Below are 25,666 nucleotides of genomic sequence, written 5' to 3'. Positions count from 1 at the left end.
CGTATTAACTTAATATGGTATTAACTTAACTTGCAAAACAGTAGTCCCTTGTTTTCATGAAACATTTAATGTAGCAACGCATCCTGAGATGCTTCACACTGCTCAAAGGCAAAGTTATTTCCTTTTTTTCAAAGTGAATATTCTTAAGGAAGTTTTCAAAAGGGAGGTCCATCTACTACTAACTCCCAGTGGGTGAGGCTGGATAAACAATATGCTCACTTCCTATCCCTTTGCATGTGCATTTTCATTTTCTTGCACTTCTCTTTCTATATTACAGATGACAAGCAATATCTCCCATAGCACTTACTTTCTCATGGCTTTTTAGTAGGCAGCCTGACATTCCAATGACATGAAACCATATTGAAAAATTAATACCATAAAACCTTCAGGTAAATAAAGTGAAGAATATTTGAAGTGCATTTTATTTGCATAATGTCACACTCTCCCAATTAACCGTTTGATTTTAACATGCAGGTGTTTTCAGCTTGTTTAATATAACTCTCTAAAAGTATAAACTAGCCTGGGTGACTTCATTTTCTCTTCATTCAGTTCCGATCAAAATAGAACATGTTATACTAAATGCAACAGAACAACAGCTATACTTAAGTAATAGAAAGAAAATTTTAAAAAATAAGTTGGGATTTTCCATTCCAACAACATGTGACTTTTGGCGAATTGGGACTGAGATAGAATTGATACCAAAAAACTGCAAGTGTAGGAAATCTGAAATAAAACAAACTGTAGAGATACTCAGAAGGTCTGGCAGCATCTGCGGGTAGAGAAACCAAGTTAATGTTTGGGTTTGATGATCTTTGTTCAAAATAACTATATGACTTTGGAGCTAGAGTAGGCCGCTCAGTCCTCAAGGCTACTCTGTAAATCACGGCTGAACTGATTGTAACCACACTTTGCATTCCCATCTCCCCATGGCATATTTTCATTCCCTTTCTTACCCAGAATCTGTGTCTTCTTTCAAAATACTAAAATACTCTTCTTCCTACGTCCTTTGTGAAACCTTCTATTAGTTTTCCTAATTACTTGCTGAACCTGCATGTCCTTTTCAAAATCTTGCACCTCTGAATTTTGCAATAACATATGATTTAGGCAATATGTTTTCTTTTCATTTTGTTGTGTCAAAATGGAAAATTTTATATTTCCCAAAAAATATTGATATAATTTCAGAACTTTGTGCGTTCTCTGAGCCAATGTAGTTATGTAGCTTTATAAGACACTTGTCAGACTGCACTTGAAGTATTGTCAACAGTTTTGGGCCCCATATCTCAGAAAGGATGTATTGTCATTGGAGAGAGTCCAGAGGAGGTTCATGAGGATAATTCCAGGAACGAAGGGGTTAACATATGAGGAGTGTTTGGCAGCTTTGGGCCTGTACTTACTGAAATTTAGAAGAATGTGTGGGGATTTCATTGAAAGTTACCAAATGTTGAAAGGACTAGGTAGAGTAGATGTGGAGAGGACTTTCCCTCTGATGGAGGTATCCAGAACTAGAGGGCACAGCCTCCAAATTGAAAGGTGACCTTTTAGAACAGAGATAAGGAGGAATTTTTTTAGCCAGACAGTAGGGAATTTGTGGAATGCGCTGCCACAGACTGTAGTGGAGGCCAAGTCCATGGGTATATTTAAGGCAGAAGTTGATCATTTCCTGATCAGTCAGGGCCTCAAAGGAAATGGTGAGAAGGCAGGTGTTTGGGGGTTGAGTGGATCTAGGATCTGCCATGATGGAATGGCAGAGCAGACTCGATGGGCTGAATGGCCTAATTCTACTCCTATGTCTTATGGTCTTACATCCCTCGTAATCTCCTTCAACCCTCTCCATGATTTATTTACTATTGTAGTTTTGTTGTTATTCATTATTTCAGAGTCCAGTAGATGCAGGCAAGACCGGAATTTTATCGTCCATCCCTAACTGCCCTTGTGAACGGTGTGGCGAGCTGCCTTCTTGAACAAAGGTAGTCTTTCTGTTTAAGGTACTCCCTCGGTGTTGTTGTAAAGGGCATTCCATGGATAAGGAATAATATTTTCAACTCAGGCTACCATGCTGCTTCAAGGGGAATCCAGTATTCCTATGCTCAACCCTTCCTTGACCTTGGTGGTACTAGACACGGTTTGGGAGGAGCTGTTGGAGTTGCCTAGTCAATTACATAGAACAGTACAGAAGTACGAGCCCTTCGGCCTATAATGTGCTGACTTTTTAACCTACTCAAAGATCAATCCAACCCGTCCCTCCTACTCAGACCTCCATTTTCCAATCATCCATCTGCCTATCTAAAAGTTTCTTAAATGACCCTAAAGGTCACTTAACCCCTGGCAGCGCATTCCACATTCTCTGTAAAATCCACTGTTCTCTGTAAAATAAAATCTTGCCTCTGACATCCTCTCCATAATTGCCAGACATTTTGAGAATGGTAGGCACTGCAGCTACGGTGTGTACAGTGTTGGAAGGAATACATATATTCTCCCTACCCCCACGCAATCTATCTTTATGTCATCAGCAACCTAACAGTCATTTATATAGAATGCTGAGGCCCCAGCACCGATCCCTGTGACACAGTACTCATTGTATCTTAAGGTACTCAAATAAATGGGTTAAACGTGATTTCCCTTCATAAAGCCATAATAAGTCTGATCGCCTTGAATTTTTTTCCCATGCTCTGCTGTAACATATGTTATAACAGCTCCTAACATTTTCCCAGCAGTTGATGTTAAAGCTAACAGATTTTTAGCAACTGCTGTGTTCTGCACCTCACAGTTCCAATAGGATTATTTATTCACTCTTCTGTTTACTCTCCTTTTACACCTTATTTATGATTCTAATTCTAAATAAACCTGATTCTGATTAGTTGCCATTAATTGTCCTTCAGCGCCCTCTAGTGGGCAACTGTAATCTGTGTCATCTGCCTTTCTTTGGTATCCACCCAATGAGAGAGGTTCCCTTTGTTCTCTTCAAACCCCCGAAACCAGCCCACCACCAATGCCACCTATTTTTAATTTTTGAAGCAGGGTAATTGAGTTCAAATGTTAAGTGTGTTTTTCTCTCCAACGATGCTGCCAGACCTGCAGAGCATTTCCAATATTTTCCGATTTTTACAAATAAATAACATTAGTTACTGATTCCAATCATAAAATTGAGACAGGAAGCATAAAAAAAATTCGCTTGTGGCCTTGTATTGGTGGCAATAAAAAAGAAGGAATTTTCTATGACCTCCCAGGGGAGGAGAGAGAAATATGGCTGTTCATTGTTTAATGTTTATCTATGAATTGCAAAGTGATCAAATAATAATTTCAAGACCAAAGGACACAATTTCTGTAGTTATGAAGGAAGAAATGGAAAAAAGGGTATTGGTAATGATAACCTCAAGAACTACCACATTATCATAAAAGCCCATTTCAATTACCATCAAGTGAGGAAATTTGCTATCCTTGTCCGGTCTGACCTTCACAAGACTCCTGACCCAGCAACGTGGATTATCCATAAATTAAAAAATCAACGATGCAAAGGGACTTGGGTGTCCTTGTGCAGAATTCCCTTGCTGTTAACTTACAGGTTGAGTCAGTGATAAAGATGACAAATGCAATGCTAACATTTTGAGAGAACTAGAATTTTTCTGGCAGTTGAGTTGAATTGGGAGCGAGAGGAGACAACTCACAGGTTGGTGAGTGAGATTTAACAAGGAGCATTCTCAGGATTTCAGCATTGTTCTGGTGGCCCAGTCACACTGGGAATGAGAGAGAAGCTACTCACAGTTCAGTGAGAGAGATTTACAAAGGGGCGTTCATGGGCTTCCGGCATTTCCAAGTGGACCAATCAGATTGTGATTCATCGGCTAGGGAAAATAAAAATAAGGCAGGGACAAGTGGAACGGCAGTTGTGTGAGTGGACCAGTGTTGGAGTGGGGAGGCTTTGGCTCATCAGGCTTCGGTAAGAACAGGCTGGGGAAGGTAAGTATCTGGTAAGTTCCTCCTACTTCATTCTTCCCCTGTTAGTGTATAGTTAGTGCAAAGAGGATGGTTCTAGGGGCCATGTTGTGTTCGTTGTGTGAATTCTGTGAGAACTCCAGTCTCCTAGATAACCACATCAGCTGCAGCTCCTCAAAGAACATGTTGAGGAACTGGAGCTGCAGTTCGATGACCTTTGGCTCTGAAAGGAAACGGAGGAGGTGAGGAGAAGCTACAGGGAGGTGGTTAACCAGAAGCTGGAGGAGACAGGTACCTGGTGACTGTCAGGAAATGGGCAGCCAGTGCAGGGTACCCCTGTGGCCGATCCCCTCAGTAATAAGTATACCGTTTTGGATACTTTTGGGTGGGGAGGAGAAACCACTGGGGAAGCCATAGCAACCGGATCTCTGGTGCTGAGGCTCAAAAGGGAAGGTGGGGGGAGAAGAGGACTGCAGCAGTGATAGAGGATGTAATAGTTAGAGGAGTAGACGCGAGATTCTGCGGACATGACAGAGACACCTGGTTGGTATGTTTCCTCCCAGGTGCCAGGGTCAGGGGTGTCTTGAATTGGGTCCACAGCATTCTAAAGAGGCAGGGTGAGCAGCCGGAAGTCTTGGTACATATTGGCACCAATGACATAGGTATGAAAAGGGAGGAGGTCCTGAAGAGAGAATATAGGGAGTTAGGCAGAAAGCTGAAAAGCAGGACCTCCAGGGTGAGAATCTCTGGATTGCTTCCTGTGCCACCTGCCAGTGAGGGTAAATATAGGATGATTTGGCAGATGAATACATGGCTGAGGTACTGGTGTAGAGTTTCAGATTTCTGGATCTTTGGGTAAAATATGACCTGTACAAAAGGGACGCATTACACCTGAACCCCAGGGGGACAAATATCCTTGTGGGCTGGCTACTGGAACTACTGGGGGGGTGTTTAAACTAGTTTGGAGGGGGATGGGAAACTGAGCGGTAGGGCTGACGATGGGGCAGTTGGTGTACAAGCAGGGGCAGTTTGTCGAGAGACTGTCGGGAAGGACAGGCAGATAGGGCAAAACTTGCAGTTGCTGGAATGATTTGCAGTGTAACGGGAACAAAATCAAAAAGGGTGACAACTACAGGACAGAAGGCTTTATATTAGAATGTAAGCTATATACAAAATAAGGTAAATGATCTTGTAACGCAGTTAGAGGTTGGCAGGTATGACATTGTGGTGAGTTGTGGCTGAAAGAAGATGATAGTTGGAAGTTTAACATCCAAGGATACGCATGTATTGAAAGGACAGGCAGGTCTGGAAAGGGGGTGGTGTTGGTTCTATTGGTAAAAAATTAAATCAAATCCTTGGAAAGAGGTGACATAGACGTGGAATTGTTGTTGGTAGAGTTAAGGAACTGCAAGGGTAAAAAGACCCTGATGGGAGTTATATACAGGCCTCCAAACAGTAGCCAGGATGTGGGCTACAAATTACAACTGGAGATAAAAAATGCATGGCAAAAGAACAATGTTATATTAGTCATGGGGGTGGGGGGAGGTTTCAGTATGCAAGTAGACTGGGAAAATCAGGTTGGTGCTGATTTTGCATTCCAAGAGAGAGAATTTGTAAAATGGCTACAAGGTGGCTTTTTAGAGCAGTTTGTGGTTGAGCCCACTATGGGAATGAACAATTCTGTATTAGGTTTTGTGTAATGAACCAGAGATGATTAGGGAGCTTAAGGTAAAGAAACGTTAGGAGCCAGTGGTCATAATATGATAGAATTCACCCTTCAATTTGAGTGGAAGAAGCTAAAGTCAGGTGTATCAGTATTACAGTGGAGTAAAGGGAATTACAGAGGCATGAGAGAGGAGTTGATGAAGTTGATTAGAAGGGAACACTAGCAGTGATGACAGCAGAGAAGCAGTGGCTAGAGTTGCTGATAGCAATTTCAAAGGCACAGGATAGATATATCCCAAGGAAGAAAAAGAGGAAATATTCTAAAGGAAGGATGACATGACTGTGGCTTACAAGGGACGTCAAAGCCAACATAAAATCAAAAAGAGAGGGCATATGCTGGAGCAAAAATTAGTGGAAGTTAGAGGATTGGGAAGCTTTTACAAACCAACAGAAGGCAACTAAAAAAGCTATAAGGAACGAAAAGATGAAATATGAAGGCAAGCTAGCCAATAATATTAAAGAAGATAGCAAAAGTTTTTTTAGATATATAAAGAATAAAAGAGAGGTGAGAATAGATATTGAACTGCTGAAAAATGACACTGGAGAGATAGTAATGGGGGACAAGTAAATCGTGGATGAACTGAATAAGTATTTTGCATTAGTCTTCACTGTGGAAGACACTTACAGTATGCCAAACATTCAAATGTGTCACTGGGCAGAAATGAGTACAGTTGCAATTTCTAGGGAGAGCTGCTTGGGAAGCTGCAAGGTATGAAGGTAGATAAGTCCCCTGGACCAGATGGTCTACACACGAGGGTTCTGAAAGAAGTAGTTGAAGAGGCTTTAGTAATAGTCTTTCAAGAATCACTAGATTTTGGCATTACTCCAGAATGAAAAATTGCAAATGTCCCTCCACTCTTCAAGAAGGGAGAGAGGCAAAAGAAAGCAAATTATAGGCCAGTTGGAGTCAATTACTAAGGATGAGGTTTGAAGGTACTTGGAGGCACATGATAAAATGGGCCAAATTCAGTATGGTTTCCTTAAGGGAAAATCTTGCCTGACAGATCTGTCGGAATTCTTCGAGGAAATAATAAGCAGGGCAAACAAAAGAGAATTGGTGGATGTTGTGTATTTGGATTTTCAAAAGCTATTTGACAAGGTGACACACATGAGGCTACTTAGCAAGATAAGAGCCCAGGGTATTACAGGAAATACACTAGCATGGATAGAGCATCGTCTACTTGGCAGGAGGCAAAGAGTGGGAATAAAGAGAGCCTTCTCTGATTGTCTGCCAGTGACTAGCGGTGTTCTGCAGGGGTCAGTTTTGGGACTGCTGCTTTCGAAGTTGCATGTCAATGCTTTGGATGACAGAATTGATGGCTTTGTGGCTAAGTTTGCAAATGATACAAAGAAAGGTAGAGAGGCAGATAGTGTTGAGGAAACAGGGAGGACACAGAAAGGCTTAGACAGATTAGGAGAATGGACCAAGATGGAATACTGTGCCTAGAAGTATATGGTCATGCTCTTTGGTAAAGGAATAAAAGCATAGACAATATTCTAAACAGGGAGAAAATTAAAAGATCTGAAGTGCAAAGAGACTTGGGAGTCCTCATGGTTAACTAACTGGTTCCCTAAAGGTTAACTTGCAGGTAGGGTCAGTGGTTAGGAAGGCAACTGCACTCTTAGTATTCATATCGGGAGGAAAAGAATATAAAAACAAGGATGTAATGCTGAGGCTTTATAAGGCACTGGTGAGGCCTCACCTGGAGTAATCTGAGCAGCTTTGGGTCCCTTATCTAAGAAAGGATGTGCTGACATGTGGAGAGGGTTCAAAGGAGGTTCACGAAAATGATTCCGGAAATGAAATGACGGGGGGATCTCACTGAAACCTTTTGAATGTTGAAAGGCCAAGATAAAAGTGGATATGGAGAAGATGTTTCCTACTGTGGGGGAGTCTAGGACAAGAAGGCACAACCTCAGAATAAAGGGACACCCATTTAGAACAGAGGTGAGGAGGTATTTCTTTAGCCAGGGATTTTGTTGCCACACGCAGCTGTGAAGGAGAGGTCACTGAGTGTTTTAAGGCAGGGTTTGATAAGCCAGGGCATGGAAGGTTAAGGGTGAGTCTAGGCACAAGAAAGGGGTTGAGAGGGAAATGTATTAGCCATGATCAAATGTTGCAGCAGACTTGATGGGCTGAATGGCCTAATGGTGCTCCAGTGTCTTATGGTCTTAAAAATATACAATAACAACAAAGATGTAGTGCTGAGGCTTTATAAGGCACTGGTTAAACTGCACCTCTGGAGTACTGGCCCCTTTATCTAAGAAATTATGTGCTGCCTTTGGAAAGGGTTCGCGAGAATTATTCCAGGTAAAAGGGTTAATGCAGGAAGAGCGAAGAATGGGGGGAGTCTCACTGAAACTCACTGAATATTGAATGACCTAGATAGAGTGAATGTGGAGAGTACGTTTCCTATAGTGGGCGAGTTCTCAGAACATAGGGAGATCCATTTCGAACAGGGATGTAGAGGAATTTCTTTAGCCAGAGTAATGTATCTGTGGAATTTATTGCCACAGATGCTGTGAAGGCAAAGCCTTTGAGTATATTTAAAGAGGAGGTTGATAGATTCTTGCTTCGTCAGGGCATCAAAGGTTATGGGGAGAAGGCAGGAGAATGGGGTTGAGAGAGATAATAAATCAGACATGATGGAATGACCGAGCTGATCTGATGGCCCGAAAGGCCTAATTCTGCTCCTTTGTCTCATGGGCTAAATGCCATCTGAGGTGGCAATTCACTCACTTCAAGGCATATTCAGATACTGCTCCTATCAGATCTTGAGCTGTAAATAAGTTTTAAAAACTTCAATTTTGCCAGTTTATTTTAATTAACAATTGAATTAGACTTTGCTGCAGTTCAGGGATGCTAACTAGAGTTATTATCATTGTTTTGCAATTTTTAGCCCTATCAATTAGTAAAGAAAGAACTTCAGGCCAAAATGCCAACCTTCAGTTTCTATAATAAATTGTAACTAAGTCACTCATGGCATAATAACACCTGGACATTCAATGCTTTCCATTTCTACCCAAGGTTTCACTGTTATGATTTTTTTCCTCACTTCCTTATGCAAACATGATGTGAATCTGTTACAAAAAACTAATATATTCTGTTTAATCTCCACAATCAAATCTGATCAGTCAGTACATTGCACAACATCAACATTTTGCAAGGCAAATTCTTATTGCGAAATGTAACATTATAATATGTATCGCTAACAGAGAATTCTGAAGATGTTTTGAAAAAATCCCTGAAATTTCTTACATTTTCAAGGGGAGGGGATATTTGTTTAAAACTTCAAGAATTAATAAATAACAGAAGTCGATGTGTACTTTACATGGGAATTTCAGTGCAGTGTACTTCTTGTTCAAATTCCTCAAAAATATGATTCCTTTCATCGCATATCCCATAAAACATTTCATCTTCCATATGGCCCCCTCTTTTCTGACTCTCCTCGGGTGTTGATCGCTCAGTGCTTGCGACATCTCTGTGGTTACCCCCAGAGACACTGGCAGTTGGCTGGGTACGCAGACTCGGGCTGTCACAGGTGGCACTTTCGCTCCGAATTGGGTGGCTCTGTCCTTCGCCTCTGGAACAAGATGACTTGTAGCCGAGAAGGAACAAGTTGTTCGAGGAAGACGAACTGACCATTCCGTTGTCCTCTTGGAAGGTGGCAAGTGGAGCTGTTGTGAACCCTCCTGCATTTCTGTAAATGGACAGAGGAAAGTCAATGAAACTTCATGAATTTTGAATTTGTTAGTTGATATCTCGCTAGGATATGACTAAATAAATTTGTGTGTGATGGATAGAAATATGCTTTGGGTCTCAAGAGTGTATGCTAATTCAAGTCCCACATCTTCTTTAAATACCAAACTCACAGACTTACGGGCAATATTAGTCGACCCCCACAAGGAATACTCAAATTCCTTTTGGAAATGACTCCTGCTTCTGAACTGTGAAAACGCATCCCAGACTTTAAAATACAACAGTGAGAATAATTACTGGCTGGAATTGATTATTTCGGAATTTTCAAACTCTAAATTTGAAGTAGCGATCTTAATAAAGGTCTCTTTCAATATTATTATCAATGTCATATGTAACATTTCCTAAGCATGAAGTGATTAAGCCACCTTTTGTTTTTGAAATTAGTTTCTTCCCCCTGAATTTCACACCTTTAACAGTCAATTTGAATCTTGGCTGGCTGGTGACGCAATGACATCAGCGCCGGACTCCAGAGCGAAGGTTCCTGAGTTCGAATCCAAGTCGGGCCACCCCCCCCTCACCCCCCGAGCACGCTTTCCATCCGTGCTGGGTTGAGCGTCAAGCTAGCCAATTGACCTCGTAAAAAAAAAATAAAGGGCCGAGCCAGGAACGTTCATATTGTGACCTGGTTAATCCGAAAGGAGGCCAATCCTGACACCACGTGCCAGACAAGAATGGCTGACTGTCTGGTGCGACACGCTAAAAAAAAAATAATAATTTGAATATGGTAAGTGGTTCAGGCTTAGTCAGAAACTGGTGTGCATTTAGCAAGATGCACAACCAGGAGAAAAGGGAAATGATGTTTAACACCCACAAAATGCTGGAGGAACTCAGCAAGTCAGGCAGCTTCTATGGAGAGGAATAAATAACTTTTGTTTCAGACCCAGACCCTTCATCAGGACTGGAAAGGAAGGGGAAAGAAGCCGGAATAAGGAAGTGGTGGGAGGGGAAGGAGTACAAACTGGCAGGTGACCGGGTGAGGGTGAAGGTAGGTAGGTGGGGTGAGGTGCATTTAATGTAAAGAACACTTTGAGAAGGAGAACTCACTTTCCATCAGAAACTGTTATGTCATTCCAGATGGAGCAAATTTCTCCTTCGTTCCCAGAGTCTCTGTGGACCAGAACTTCTGCCTTCAGGGATGAGTGACCCTCTCCGTCCAGCTGTTCTGGTTGGAGTGAGGTGAGAGGGGAGTGCACACTTGGGAGGTCACTGCCTACTGTGAGGTGGTTCTCATCATTATGAAGAGTTTGCTCATACTGTGTGGCCTGATCACAGAAGGTATATGGAGTCTGGGAGCTGAAAGAGAAAGACAGTCAGCACTTATGCAATATAGGTTGGTAGCAGAACAATGTGAGGGACTGGCCTGGGTTTGCTGATGCAATGTTTCAGTGTTGAAGCTTACAGGCGTTGTTTGTATCTGCAGAAAAAGCCACTCTAGCAAATGTTTTTTTCTAATCTGAATTATTTCAGGAACAAAGTAACTTAGTTATATAGAACATAGAATAGTATAGCACAGGAACAGGCCACATTGGATAAAACAAATTAAACTGGTATTTAAGTGTCTTAACTGAGCTAAATCTTTCTGCCTATACAATGCTCAGATCCCTCCACTCTCTGCACATCCGTGTGCTATCTAAGAGCCTTTTGATCACTTCTATTCTATCACTGCCATCTCGACATTTCAGGAAACCATTACTGGGTTTAAAAAAATGAAGTGGCCCACACATCTCCTTCAAAATTACCCCTGCCCCCTCACCTCAGGAAAAATATATCTGGCTGCCTACTCTATCTATGGCTTTTTTACAACTCCCATCAGGGCTCCCTCATCTTCAGACACTCCTGAGAAAAGAATCCACATTTTTACAACCTCTTATATAACATATCACTCTAATCCAGCCATCATCTTGGTAAATCTCTTCTGTACGCTCTCCAGAGCCTCCACATCTTTTCTACAAAGGGACAACATGAAGTGAATGCAATACTCCAAATGTGGCCTATCCAGACTTCTATTAGATGTTTTCTTAGTTTATTTTATTGGCTATTCTCCAGTAACTAAGAGACTAAGTACTGAGATATTCATTGCCCAGACTACTGTAACCAACTCTATCATTAGATGCAGAAATTATCTTCAGTGCAGGAAAAGTTAAAAGCATGGCAACACAGCAGTTGGTGTGACGTTATTACAGCACCAATGACACGGATTCAGTTCCATCACTGTCTATAAGGAGTTTGTATGTCCCCCCATGACAGCATGAGTTTCCTCCGTGTGCTCCAGTTTCCTCCTACATTCAAAAGGCGTACGGATTAGTAGGGTCATGGGTCATTGGTCACATGGGTGTAGTTGGGCAGTGGGGCCTTATTGGGACAGAAGGGCCCATTACCATGCAGTATCTCCAAATCAAAGAAAAGAGAAAAAGGCTGGTTGCTAGAGTGAGTGAACCCAGATGGAGAAAGCAAGGCACTTAGGCTTTGAACGAATGAGCTAAATGAAGAATACAAAATACAATGAATAAAGTTAATCTATATATTAGATTAATCCACAATAGACCAAAGAGCAGCAAACCTAATCTGGTAAAAGCAAAATTGTCAATAATACCCGGACTGTCTATATATCAAAAGTAAGTAATGTTCAAGATCTAGACGGGTATAAACAAATCCTGAGCCACTTAAGGAAGTGGAATGCATTTGCAGGGTTTTGATTAGGAATTCTGAGCTACTAATTCTTCATGTTATAGAAATCTAGAGTCAGAAGTATCATCATTGGCCCCTGACCTGGCTTCTCCAATTTTATACAATCACAGTGAATCCTTGTATTAATAATCAGAATCAGGTTTAATATCACTGGCATATATCATGAAATTTGTTGTTTTGTGGCAGCAGTACATTATAATACATAATAATAAAAACTATAAATTAAAATAAGATATATTTATATATATTTTAAATACATTAAATAAGTAGAGCAAAAAGAGGAAAAATGACTGAGGAGGCGTTTATGGGTTCATTGTCCATTCGGAAATCCATTTTAAGAAGCGGTCCTTGAAACATTGAGAGTGTGTCTTCAGCCTCCTGTACCTCCTCCTTGATGGTAAAAATGAGAAGCTGGTATGTCCTGGCTGATTCTTAATGATGGATGCTGCCTATTAGAGGCAATGCCTTTTGAAGTTTCCTGGATGTCCATGATGGAGCTGGTTGAGTTTACAACTTACTGCAGCTTTTTCTGATCCTCTGCAGTGGCCCCTCCATACCAGACGGTGATGCACCCAGTTAGAATGCTCCCTACCGTGTATCTATAGACATTTGCAAGTGTGTTTGGTGACATATCAATCCTACTCAAACGCCTAATGAAATATAGCCGCTGTCATACCTTCTTTGTAATTGCATCAATATGTCCAACCCAGGATAGATCCTCAGATGTCAACACTCAGGAACTTGAAACTGCTCACTCTTTCCACCTCTGATCCCTTGATGAGGACTGAAGTCCACAATCAACTCCTTGGACTTACTGGCATTGATTGCAAGGTTGTTGCTGTGACACCACTTTACCAGCTGATCCATCTCACTCCTGTACGCCTCCTCATCGCCATCTGAAATTTGGCCAACAATAGTTGAGTTGTCGGTGTATTTATACATGGCGTTTGGACTGTGGTTAGCCACACAGTCATGGGTGTGGAGAGCAGGACAGTGGGCTAAGCACCCATCCTTGAGGTGTGCCAGCGTTGACCGTCAGCATGAAGATGTTTTTCTTTGATCCGTACAGACGGTGGTTGTCTGGTGAGGAAGTGAAGGATCCAGTTGCAGAGGGAGGTACAGAGGCCCATGTTTTGGAGCTTGTTGATTAGTACTGAGGGTATGTTTGTGTTTTACGCTGAGCTGTAGTCAATAAACAGCCGCCTGGTGTAAGTACTACTATTGTCCAGGTGACCCAAGGCCAAGTGCAGAGCCAGTGAGATCGCAACCACTGTAGACTATTGTGGCGATAGGCAAATTGCAACGGGTCCAAGTTCTTCCCTAGACTGGAGTTGATTCTAGCCATGACCAATCTCGCAAAGCACTTCATCACAGTAGATGTGAGTGCAACTGGTCGCTGGGGTATTTCACCCTGGTCTTCTTGGACACTGGTATGATTGTCACCCTTTTGAAGGAGGTGGGAACCTCTGACTGCAGCAGCCAGAGATTGAAAATGTTGTTGAACACTCCTGTCAGTTGGTAGGCACAGATTTTCAGAGCCCTACCAGGTACAGCATCAGGGCCTGATGCCTTGCGAGGATACACCATCTTGAAAGATGTTCTGATGTCAGCCTCCAAGTCAGAGATCACAGAGTCACCGGATGCTGCAGGGATACAATATTCACACTCTCCCGATACCCCTTGATGCCTTTTACACCTATAAAGATATCCGTCAATTAAAAATGTTCAGTGACTTGGCCTCTACAGCCCTCAGTGGTAACACCACAAGTTCAGCCTCTAAGCAAATCCCTGTACCAGATTTCATGTTTTTAGAGCAGACAGGCAATTGACTAAATGTAAGTTATTAGTACACTGGAGATATCTCCACTTCTGAAACACCAGATATCCAAGCTAATTTTCTGTACTTCTTTTAACTTCTAGGATAATGGCTATTATTAGGGTCAACAAATTCATCCAGATTAAATACATCCAGATCAAACGGATCAGAAAAGTAATGCTACCCTCTTCTTAGTTCTGAGGTCCAATAACATATTTTGTCACTACATTATGAGCTTTAGTCATAAGGCACTGGCTTAGACAAAGGTAGAATATTGTTACCAGTTTTGTGTATCACATTTTGAAGGATATGAAGTCTTCGAAGATAGCACCAAAGAGATCTATCAGACTGATGTGATGAGAGCTATGATGTAGATAATTTTGTGCAATTAAGGTTGTTTTATTATACTTAAATCTCCTCTGCACCCTCTCTAAGGCTTCCATATCTTTCCTATAGTGAGATGATGAGGACTGAACACCACTGGTCACTGACTTAAAAGAGAAATTTACTCTCTTTAAAAGGTTTCTCTTCAAAAGAGCTGGTAAAGTCTTGATGGGCTATCTTCTCCACGCCTAAGCAATATTATATGTAACACACTGTAAGGTTTCACTGCTAAGGCTAATGTAATGGCTTCTATGTAATGTTCCACTGTTAAGGTAATGCTTTATCTGCAGCAGCAATGTTTGGGTTATGGCTAGAGATAACGGGTCTTTGGAATGTATGTTATCCAATGGGAGAAACGTTGTTCTCTCTTGTGTGTCTGGGAGCTGGGTTTTTCACAGTCTTTCGTCAGGGAGCAATGGAGAGAGAGGACGCGAATGGTGAGAGTCAGAAGACCACCGGACGGAGTGGACTGAGGAGCGAGGGTTCAAGGGTCAACGATGCTCAGAGGAGGTTGATGGTTGATGAATAGCCGTATCAGTGAGCTCCAATGATTCACAATAGACTTTTTTCCCTAAAATGGGCCCTTTTACTTTTTACTTTCTTTACTAACCCTCTATCCAGATTAAGATTTATAAAGTTCACGCAAATACAAGGAAATCTGCAGATGCTGGATATTCAAGTCAGGACGAAGGGTCTCGGCCCGAAATGTCGACTGTACCTCTTCCTATAGATGCTGCCTGGCCTGCTGCATTCACCAGCATTTTTTGTGTGTGTTATTTATAAAGTGCAATCATTTTACCGCATATGGTGTACTGTCTGATATTTTGCAGTGTGGATTTGTAACTGGGCAACACATCATGCAGCATCCACACAAATGAGATTTCTCAGTTTGGCCGGGCCAGATGTTGTTTTCTCCTGGACGAACACGTGCTGGCCGAGCCTGAGGGTCACATATATATTTCCTTATCTTCTGCATTGATAAATCACCTAAAACTTTGTTTTAATATCTTTTGCGCTGAGTAGTAGCACACCATTTATTCTTCTGCTGCAAATTACACAAACTTAAGGTGAAAATCTATGCAGGATATTGTTTACTTACAAAATATGCATTTCCCCCTTTATACAAATTTCAGATTTACTACAGACCTCTGAACCAAAGATTTTCATCATTGATCCACGACCCAAAAACAGGATGAATTACCTTGTTTTCAGAGGTACTTCACTTTCCAACATTGAGGCTGGAATTTGATGCTTTGGGAAGAAGTGCTTGGTTTCTGATGAGATGGCCGGGACAAACTTAATCTACAAAAGAAGACTGTCTATCAGAAAGTCACAAACAAAATACATTGTAAATCAATATTATTCTTCAGTTAAAAACTTGCATTGTTCACTATGTTAGAAATAAGGTTAAGAACATCAGAGCCACCTACTTCTTATTCCACTCTTCGGGTTAATATACCGTAATGTAAGAGTAGAGTGTCCTAACTTAAACTCTTTTATTATCTTGTTAGTCAGCAGTGTTCTGGTACAAAATGAACAGCTACATGTCAGGAAATATAGAAGAGGCTTGACACAAATGCAGAGCGGCAGAGACAGTTTAATGGTGAGTGATCTTTTTAAATAATAAACTACAAAACAATAAAGTATGAGGAGCAACAAAACAAGAGAGAACTGATACTTAAAATAACAAGGCAAGAGAAAGTCAGGAGCAACTGGTTGAGGCTGGCTGGTTTGATGGGTGAAAGAGGACTGTGGATGAGGTCTGGGTTTGAATAGGTTGCAGGTGATGAATTGGAAATGAGTGGCAGGTGATTCCTGATAGCTGGATGGAGACTGGGAGAGGCCTGACAGGACTCCACTCCTCCAACACCTGGCACCCAACGGCCCAGGACAATCTGGAAGGTCCAGTAGAACTCCTTAATGGGCGTTGGAATCCTAGATGAAACTGAACAGCACCCAAGACCCCTCTTCTAGGCTATACCCTTCCCAGTCGACCAGACACTGCACACCCTGTCCACAACGATGTGAATCCACCCACTGGTCATCTGTGTACTCTGGACCACATTCCACCATGCTAGAGGTGCAGGCTCAAGTACATTGAGTGGTTGGTGGACAACGGGCTTGAGGCAGGGCACATGGATTGTACGTGTGATCCTGAGGAGTGGGAACAGCTGGAGATGGTAAGTGATTGAATTTATGTGATGGCTAGTCTTAGAGACCAGTGAGCTGGGTGAGAGCTTGTGGGAGTCAATGTGCAGGGGCAGATCTTGGGCGGACAGCAAGACACGGTTCCTAGGCCAGAGTAGTCTGGCTGGGCAATGCTAGCAGTTGGCCTGGTGGCAATAGGCATGGTTGGCAGCTAGGATGGCCCCCTGTGCCCTCTTTCAAGCATTCCAGTCGCAGCAAACAAGAGCGGTGGTGAATGGGACCTCCACCATTGCCCCTCTACCATAGGGAACAATGATGGTTGGTAGTCCTGAAACGCTTAAGAGGATAACATAGCCATAGCAGAGGAGGTGTTCAGATTGTGGGACAGTTCGGCCCAGAGCAGGTCCTTCTTCCTTGTGGAAGAGTTAAAGAAACTTTGCAGAAACTTCTTCACTTGGCTGATTAGCTCTTCTTGACTGTTTGTCTGTGGATGATAGCCACAGGACAAACTCACTGAGGTGCGGAGGAGGATGCAGAAGGCTTGCCAGAAGCGGGAGATGAATTGTGTGTCCCGGTCTGACACAACATCCTGAGGAAACTACAGGCGAACTACATACCGGAGAACTAGGTCCACCGTTTCAGTGCCTGGTGGAAGTCTGGGGAGAGCAATGAAGTGGGCTGCCCCAGAGAACTGGTCCACCACTGTCATGATCACTGTGGCCACATCGGAATGTGGGAAACCTGTGATTAAATCCATGACGATGTGGGACCACAGGCATCATGGGACTGGGAGTGGCTGCAGGAGCCCAGGGGGCTTCTGGTGGAGGAATAGGACTGGGGAAACTGAGGGCAGTGATAAACTGACGTATATTGGTGATCATGGCGGGCCACCAGAACCATGTCACAGGACATTCAGGGTCCATCATGTGTGTGGATGGCCACAGGGGAGTGAGGAGTAGGCCCATTGAAGTGCCTCAGAGCATAAGGCTGCTGGCACATACCTGCTGGTATGTCAGGTGTGTAGGTCAGAGCAGACTCTTGCTGCAGGATCTGGTTCACAAGATCCCAAATGATCAGGACAGGGATCTGCATGGATGGAATGATATGCTGAGAATCGATCTTCATTTCGGCTGCCTAGTGTTCTTGGAGCTGAGTTGGCATGAGGTGAAGTCGATTTGCTCGAAGCAGTGGGCACAAGGAGCCTGACGTGGGTTCAGCTGGTGGGTCTGTTGAATAGATGAGGTTCTAGTGATCAGTCCAGGTCAGCAAGGGTTCAGTGTTCCCCATTAGCCAATGTCTCCATTCCTCCATGGCCCATTTAATGGTGAGTATCTCCCCGTCTCCTACTCTATAATGGTGCTGTGTAGAATTGAACCAGTGCAGGGGTCAGAAAGTGTTGAATCGTTGTGCGTAGAGCTAAGGAACTACAAACATAAAAAGACCCTGATTGGAGTTATATACAGTCCCCAAACAGTAGTAAAGATGTGGTCTACAAATTACAATGGGAGGTAGCAAATGAATGCCAAAAGGGCAATGTTATGACAGTCATGGGGGATTTCAATATGCAAGTAGATTGGGAAAATCAGGTTGATGCTGGTTCCAAGAGGGGGAATTTCTAGAATGCCTATGAGATTACTTTTTAGAGAAGCTCAAGGTTGAGCCCACTAGGGGATCAACTATTCTGGACTGGGTGATGTGCAATGAGCCTAAATTGATTAGCGAGCTTAAGGTAAAGGAACCCTTAGGAGTAAGCGATCATAATATGATACAATTCATCCTGCAGTTTGAGGAGAACCTAACATCAGATGCATCAGTTTTACAGTGGAGTAAAGGGAATTACAGAGGCATGAGAGAAGAGCTGACCGAAATTGATTGGAAAAGAACAGTGGCAGGGATGACAGCAGAGCAGCAATAGCTGAAATTTTTGGAAGCAATTTGGAAGGTGCAGGAATTATACATGCCAAAGAGAAAGTAGTATTCTAAAGGCAAGATGACACAATCATGGCTAACAAGAGAAGTTGAAGCCAACATAGAAGCCAACAAGAAGGCATATAGTAGAGCAAAAATTAGTGGGAAGTTCAAGGTCTGGAAAGTTTTGAAAAACCCAACAAAAGACAACTAAAAAAGTAATTAAGAAGAAAAAGATGAAATATGAAGGTAAGCTAGCCAATAATATTAAAGAGGAAACCTGAAGTTTCTTCTGATACATGAAGTGTAAGAGAGATGTGAGAGTAGATATCGGACCACAGGAAAATGATGCTGGCGTGGCAGTAATGGGGGGCAATGAAATGCCAGATGAGCTGAATAAGTATTTTGCATCAGTCTTCATTATGGAAGACATTAGTAGTATGCTGGAAGTTTGAGTGTGTCAGCGCGTAGAAGTGTGTGAAGTTACCATTACTAGGGAGAAGGTTCTTGGGAAACTGAAAGATCTGAAGGTAGCTAAGTCACCTGGACCAGATGGTGTACACCCCAGGGTTCTGAAAGAGGTGGCTGAAGAGATTGTGGAGGCATTAGTAATTCTTTCAAGAATCAAATGATTCTGGCAAAATTCCAGAGGAATGGAAGAGTGCAAATGTTACTCCACTCTTCAAGAAGCAAGAGAGGCCGAAGAAAGGAAATTATAGGGTAGTTATTCAGAGCTCAGTTGTTGGGAAGATATTGGAGTCAATTGTTAAGGATGTGATTTTGGGGTATTTGGAGGCACGTGATAAAACAGGCCATTGTCAGTATGGTTTCCTTAAGTGAAAATCTTGCCAAACAAATCATTTGGAATTCTTTGAAAAAATAACAAGCAGGATAGACAAAGGAGAATTGGTGGATATTACGTACTTGGTTTTTCAGAAGGTGCCACCCATAAGGCTGCTGAACAAGTTAAGAGCCCATGGTATTACAGGGAAGATACTGGCATGGATAAAGCAGTGGCTGATTGGCAGAAGGCAAAGCGTGGGAACAAAGGGAACCTTTTCTGGTTGGCTGCCAGTGACTAGTGGTGTTCCTCGGGGGCTGCTTCTTCTTCATTATATGTCAATGATTTGGATGATGGAAGAGTTTGCTTTGGGGAAAAGCATGTAGATGATATGAAGATAGGTGGAGGGGCAAGCTCTTTTGAGGACATAGAAAGGCTACAGAAGGATTTAGACAGATTAGGAGAATGGACAATGATACTGGCAGATGGAATACAGTACCAGGAAACGTTTGGTCATGCACTTTGGTAGAAGGAATGAAATGGTTGACTATTTTCTAGATGGAGAGAAAATACAAAAAATTGCAGAGCAAAGGGATTTGGGAGTCCTCATGTAGGATTCCCCAAAGGTTAATTCGCAAGTTGAGTCATTGGTAAATATGATGTTAGTGTTTATTTCAAGAGGACTAGAATATAAGAGCAGGGATGCAATGCGGAGGCTTTTTAAAAGCACTGGGGAGTCCTCAGTTGGAGTATTGTGAGCAGTTTTGAGCCCCTTATCTAAGAAAGGATATGCTGACATTGGAGAGGGTTCAAAGAAGGTTCACAAAAATAATCCCGGGATTGAAAGGCTTGTCATATAAGAAGCGTTTGATGAATCTGGGCCTGTCCTCATTGGATTTCAGAAGAATGAGGGGTGACCTCGTTGAAACCTATCAAATAGTGAAAGATCTTGATAGAATGGATGCAGAGAGGATGTTTCCTGTGCTGAGAGAGTCTAAGACCAGAGGACACAGCCTCCAAATAGAGGAGTGTCCTTTTAGAATGGAGATGAGGAGGAATTTCTTCAGCCAGAGTGTGATGAATCTATGGAATCTGTTGCCATAGGCGGCTGCGGACGTCAAGTCTGTATGTATATTTAAGGCAGAGGCTGACAGATTCTTTATTAGTCAGGGCATGAAGGATCTGGGGAGCAGGCAGGAAATTGGGGTGGAGAGGGAAAATGGATCAGCCATGATGAAATGGTGGAGCAGACCCAATGGGCCAAACGGCCTAATATATTGTATTGTCTTAAGAAGGCAGAACAAGGGTGTTCCTTCCTGTCTGGTCTTCACTGGAAGAGGATGGCCCCAGTTTCCACATCAAATGTGACAACCTCCACCAGAGGTGACCAGATGGCAGAGAATGGGAGCGGTGGTGAAACACTTTCTGAGCTCCTTGAGAACACGGTCCGAGGCAGCAGACTAGGTTGTATGTGAAGTAGGTAATTTGGTCAGGGAGGTGAAAATAGCAGTGATTTGGCAGTAGTTAGAAACAGAAATCTACAAAACATTACAGGCCCTTCGGCCCACAATGTTGTGCTGACCATGTAACCTGCTCTAGAAACTGCCGAGAATTTCCCTACCACAAAGTCCTCTATTTGAAACCTAATGAAACGGCAGTAGAAGTTGAAGAAGCCCAAGGAGCTGTATAGCTGTTTGAGGGAGCACGCTGGTGGCCATTCAACGATGGAACACACTTTCTCTCAGTCCATGGTTATGACTGGGGTGAAAGGACATGGAAGGAAATGACTGGGATGTGGAACTGGCATTTCTCTAACTTGCAATACACTTGGTTTTTGAGGACACACTGAAGGACTGAATGGATATGACAGATGTGGTCTTGGAGGTCCTTGTCAAAGATTAGGGCGTGTAGCATGTCTTGGAGGATCTTGTAAATGAAGGCTTGGAAAATGGCTGGACTATTGAAAAGTCCAAAAAGCATCACCCAATATATGTAGTGGCCAAGTGGTTAAGGCATTGGACTAGCGACCTGAAGGTCGTGAGTTCGAGCCCCAGCCGAGGGAACGTGTTGTGTCCTTGAGCAAGGCACTTAATCACACATTGCTCTACGACAACACTGGCGCCAAGCTGTATGGGTCCTAATGCCCTTCCCTTGGACAACATTGGTGTCGTGGAGAGGGGAGACTTGCAGCATGGGCAACTGCCGGTCTTCCATACAATCTTGCCCAGGACTGTGCCCTGGAGAGTGAAGACTTTCCAGGCGCAGATCCATGGTCTCACAAGACTGGGTGTTATGAAGGCCATCTTGCACTCATCCCCTGGCAGACACAGATCAGGTTGTACACTCCATAGATCCAGTTTGGTGATGACCTGGGCCCCACAGACTGTTCAAATGATCTATTCATCACAGGAGAGGGTAGCAGTTCTTAACGGTGATTTTATTGAGTCCATGGTAGACATGCAGGATCTGAGTGCCCCATTTTTATTTTTGACGAGAAAGATTCCTGCACCAGCTGCGGACTGGGATGGTCGAACAAAACCGTATTGCAGTACTTCTGCAAAGGAGTTATCCATGGCTTCGAGAGGGAGTACAGACAACCTCAGGGAGAAGTGGTACCCGGAAGGAGGTCGATCGTGCAGTTGTGTGGTCTGTGAAGTGGCAGGTGCTGCCTTCCGTCTCACCGAAAGCAGCGGCTCAATTGTGGTATTCCTGCAGGAGCTTGGTGAGGTCGAGGGTTTCCTCCATCTCAATGGATTTATGCTGTGAAGTCAACTAAGGTTGCAGGCAGGTGGGTCCCCAACAGTGCAGATGACCAGGCGAAGTGAGGGTCGGGATGGAGAGCCAGGCATAAATATACATGAGAGGAATGAATGAACTCACGGTGCTCTCCAATGCTCATGTGCACAGCCTACGTGCGCACTCTGACCATCCCAGACCCCACAGGACATCTGTCATCTGCTGTAATGTAGAAGGGGTGAGTGATAGGTTCAGATGGGCATCCAAACTGCACACACTGAGTCAGAGCAACACACACAAACTGCTGGAGAAACTGGAGCAACTCCAGCATCTTGTGAATGTTGCTTGGATTTCCAGCATCTGCAGGTTTTTGCTTGTTTGTGATTGGATACACAGAGTCTGGTCCAGAAAGTTGCCTGCTGCAGCAGAATCCATCAGAACCTCCTATGTGGGCGTACAGCTGTCACGGCGTAGAGGAGGACAGAGAGAATGAGGTGGGCTATAATGCTGGAACAAGAGGCTGGAGGAGCCTATCAGATTGACAGCCCCTCATCTCCAACTGGTGGTGCCATTTTCTCAGATACAGTGGGCATTTGATGCGTGGGTGATCGGCTGCTCCGCAGTAAGCGCACAAGCTGTTTTTCCATTGACTCTCACGGTATTAGGAGGTTAAGGAATCTCTCCCTAACTGCATAGGTCCTGGAGGCAGCGCTGATGAGGGTCCTGCAGTCTGAAATGGGGTTCTGGCTGGTGATCTGGAGGGTCGTTCCATAAGACACTTGTATCATGGACGGCCAGAGTGGTGAGCCATTCAAGGTTATTGGGCATCTCCCAGGTAGGCTGCTCAACTTTCAAATGCTCCAAGAGGCCATGATGGTAAAGGGCCAGCAGTGCTTCTGCATTTGAGCTATACTCTGCGTCAAGGCTCTTAAGTTCCACGGTGTAACCCAGCACCGATCATGAGCTTTGAGACAGGTGAAGTATCCAATCCACTGCCTCTCTTCCACTTCCCAGACAGTCATGAACCCAATGCATCTCAGTGGAGAAATCTGCATACTTATTGCAGATGGTGGTTTTATGGTCCCATTTAGTGGCAGCCCAGGTCAGAGAAAACCCAGTCAAGAGAGACATGATGAATACAGCCTTGGCTCAGTTTGTGGAATACAGAGAAGGCTGCAGCTCAAAGTGCAAGATGCACAGGGACAGAAAGTTGTGGCATCGGTTTAGGGATCTGTTGAGGTCTTCAGGCACTAGAACCCGGGGATCAGAGGGAGGAGGTTGACTTGCGTGGGGTTGCTGTAACGAGATGGAGGGTTGGTTGAGAGTGGCGAGCAGATGGTGAATGGTTTCCTGCTGCTTCTGGATCATGTACTTTTGGTGGCGGATGACCTTCTTCAGGTGAGGAAACTCTGCAGGATCAATTGCTGGCTCACCCATCATATCAGGAAATGTACAGGAAGCTTGACCCAATCACAAAGCTGTGACAATGATTTAGCAGTGAAAGATCACTTTAATAATAAACTGCAAAATAACAAGCTATAAGGGGCCACAAAACAAGAGAGAGAATGGGAGAGAGAACAGATACTTAACATGACAAGGCAACCAGGAAACTGAAGGCTAGGAGCAACTGGTTGAGGCTGGCTGGTTCAGTGTGTGAACAGGGACTGTGGATGAGAGCAGGGTTTAAATAGGCTGCAGGTGATGAATTGGAAATGAGTGGCAGGTGATTCCTGTTAGATGGGTGGAGACTAAGGTTCAGCAAAGCTAACCTGTGCTGATGCCTGAGTGGTAGTAATTTCAGGCAGCTCCTAGTCTCGGATGTTTGACCTTCATTGCTGCCTTGACCCTAATTTCCCCCGCCAGTGCCACATGTTGCTACAGCAGGACTGAGGAGAGGAAGATGCAAAGCACTGGAGCCTCATCTCTCTCGGATGAAGGAGATGGGCAGGAGCTATGCAGTTTGCTGCTGAGATGCCAGGATAAGAAGGTGGGCATTCTGTCAGTAGCTTGTTAATAGTAAAGTGCTCCCAGTTACAATATCTCTCTCAGCAAGAGTTTATAGCTCTCCACAACGTACAGGACCTTCTCCGACTTGTGGGAAGCTCAGTTGGGTGGTCTGCTGTAACAGGCATGGCAACCTAATTTATCCAAGAATATGAAAAAGTAAATTATGGTAAGTTGTTGGAATGAGAATTAGTTGGAGGATATTAGATTGCATTTAGCTTGCCATGAGACGGAGAGCTCTTCCCTTTCCGACACCATCCAGCTGAGAAGAAATAGGTGTGTAAATGTTTCTGTGAAAGTGTAAGTCATACTCAATTATAATACTTAGCACCAACATCATGTTTTGTAATATTTTTAAAGAGCTGCTGCATGTAACTGTTAAAAAATTTGAATTAAAAAAAGAACAAAGCAGAGATTTCCTACAGTTATTTTTGTCCTTCTGACAGTAATACACAGATGGCCCAACCAACGCTGTTCGCACTTGAACTTCAGTCTTTATAGGACAGTTTATACTAAATATTCATTTGTTTTAGGAATAAAATAACAAATCAAGTTCCTGTCATTGCTTTATAGCTGTCACTGCAGAAAGAGAAAACGTAAATGCTGGCAACACACACAAAATGCTGGAGGAACTTAGCAGGCCAGGCGGCATATATGGAAAAGAGTACAGCCGATGTTTCGGGCCAAGATCCTTCAGCAGGATTGTACTTTCTGCCAAAGAGTCTCAGCCCAAAACATTGACTGTTTACTCTTTTGCATAGACGCTGCCTGGCCTTTTGAGATCCTCCAGCTTTTTGTGTGTGTTGCTTGGATTTCCAGCATCTGCAGATTTTCTCTTGTTTGTAATAAATACTGGTCTCACTTTAAGGAACTAGCGGCAATCTTTTAAAATGTGTCCTCTTAAAAAAGACCAGTGCAAATGAAATAAAAAGTCAGAATGGTGGTAATTTTCATTCTGTTGAATAAGCTTTGCATGCTAACATTCCATACGCACTTATTTCAATGTATTCATCTTTAAGCTCATTGTTTATTGAACTGGTCCTCAATTAAATTTCTCTCCAAAATTTATTCTCTCTCTTGGTGGAAATGTTCCAGCTGCCTCCTGATGTTCACGCTAAAAATACACCGCTTTTTTTTGAAAGGATTAAATCTTTCTCATACCTGTGGATAACACTGGCAAATGGCCCAGATAATCCCCCCAATGATCATCACGATCCCAATGGAACAGAAGGTGCCATAGACTCCAGGCTTATCCACGTTCATAATGAACATTCCAACCATTATAAGGAAGAATCCCAGGACAATAAGGCTGTAGGAAAAAGTCCTGTCCTCTGCCATTTCCACTGGCCAGTGGGTCAGTTATCAGAAACAGTTCAGTGAAACGTAGTTCTTCCCCACATTCACAAATAGACCGATGTCCATCTGAGGTTAGGAACCAATAGCACGATCTGGCTGATGCCAATATCAACAAGAGGCTGATGCTGATGATTTTGCTGTTAAGTTGGTCAGGTTACAAATTTACATTAAACAACTCATTTCCTCTCAGGTTTGATCCAGTCAGTTCCAATGAACACAACAAACACAAATACCTCTATAAGTTCACAAACCACTGGAGCTTTATTGCACGTAGCTATAACCTTCCTTCCAGGCTTTTATCAAGTAGAAATCTATTCAATAATTCTCCATGTTTCCAAAACTGAAAAATAGTATCATTCAGATGAACAAATTCAATCGTACAAATATGTACGGTTTTTAACAGTCCGTTTTATGAATGTTCACTTTG

The 25,666-nt window shown here is 43.2% G+C and overlaps 1 protein-coding gene across 1 annotated transcript; it reads right to left on the bottom strand.

Annotated features, from left to right (window-relative positions):
• Window positions 1-397: 397 nt before the first annotated feature.
• bsnd (barttin CLCNK type accessory subunit beta) lies at window positions 398-25,666 on the bottom strand. The gene is made up of 4 exons (XM_072273598.1): window positions 25,045-25,666; window positions 15,508-15,608; window positions 10,463-10,711; window positions 398-9,359 (listed from the first exon to the last, which is right to left on the bottom strand). Exons 1-4 carry the CDS (start codon window positions 25,219-25,221, stop codon window positions 8,987-8,989), a joined length of 900 nt encoding a protein of 299 aa, XP_072129699.1. The 5' UTR covers window positions 25,222-25,666; the 3' UTR covers window positions 398-8,986.

Source organism: Mobula birostris, chromosome 12, assembly GCF_030028105.1.
Source record: "Mobula birostris isolate sMobBir1 chromosome 12, sMobBir1.hap1, whole genome shotgun sequence".
Lineage (NCBI taxonomy): Eukaryota > Metazoa > Chordata > Chondrichthyes > Myliobatiformes > Myliobatidae > Mobula > Mobula birostris.
Note: the sequence above shows the minus strand (reverse complement) of the source record. Positions and strands in the feature narration are given on the sequence as shown.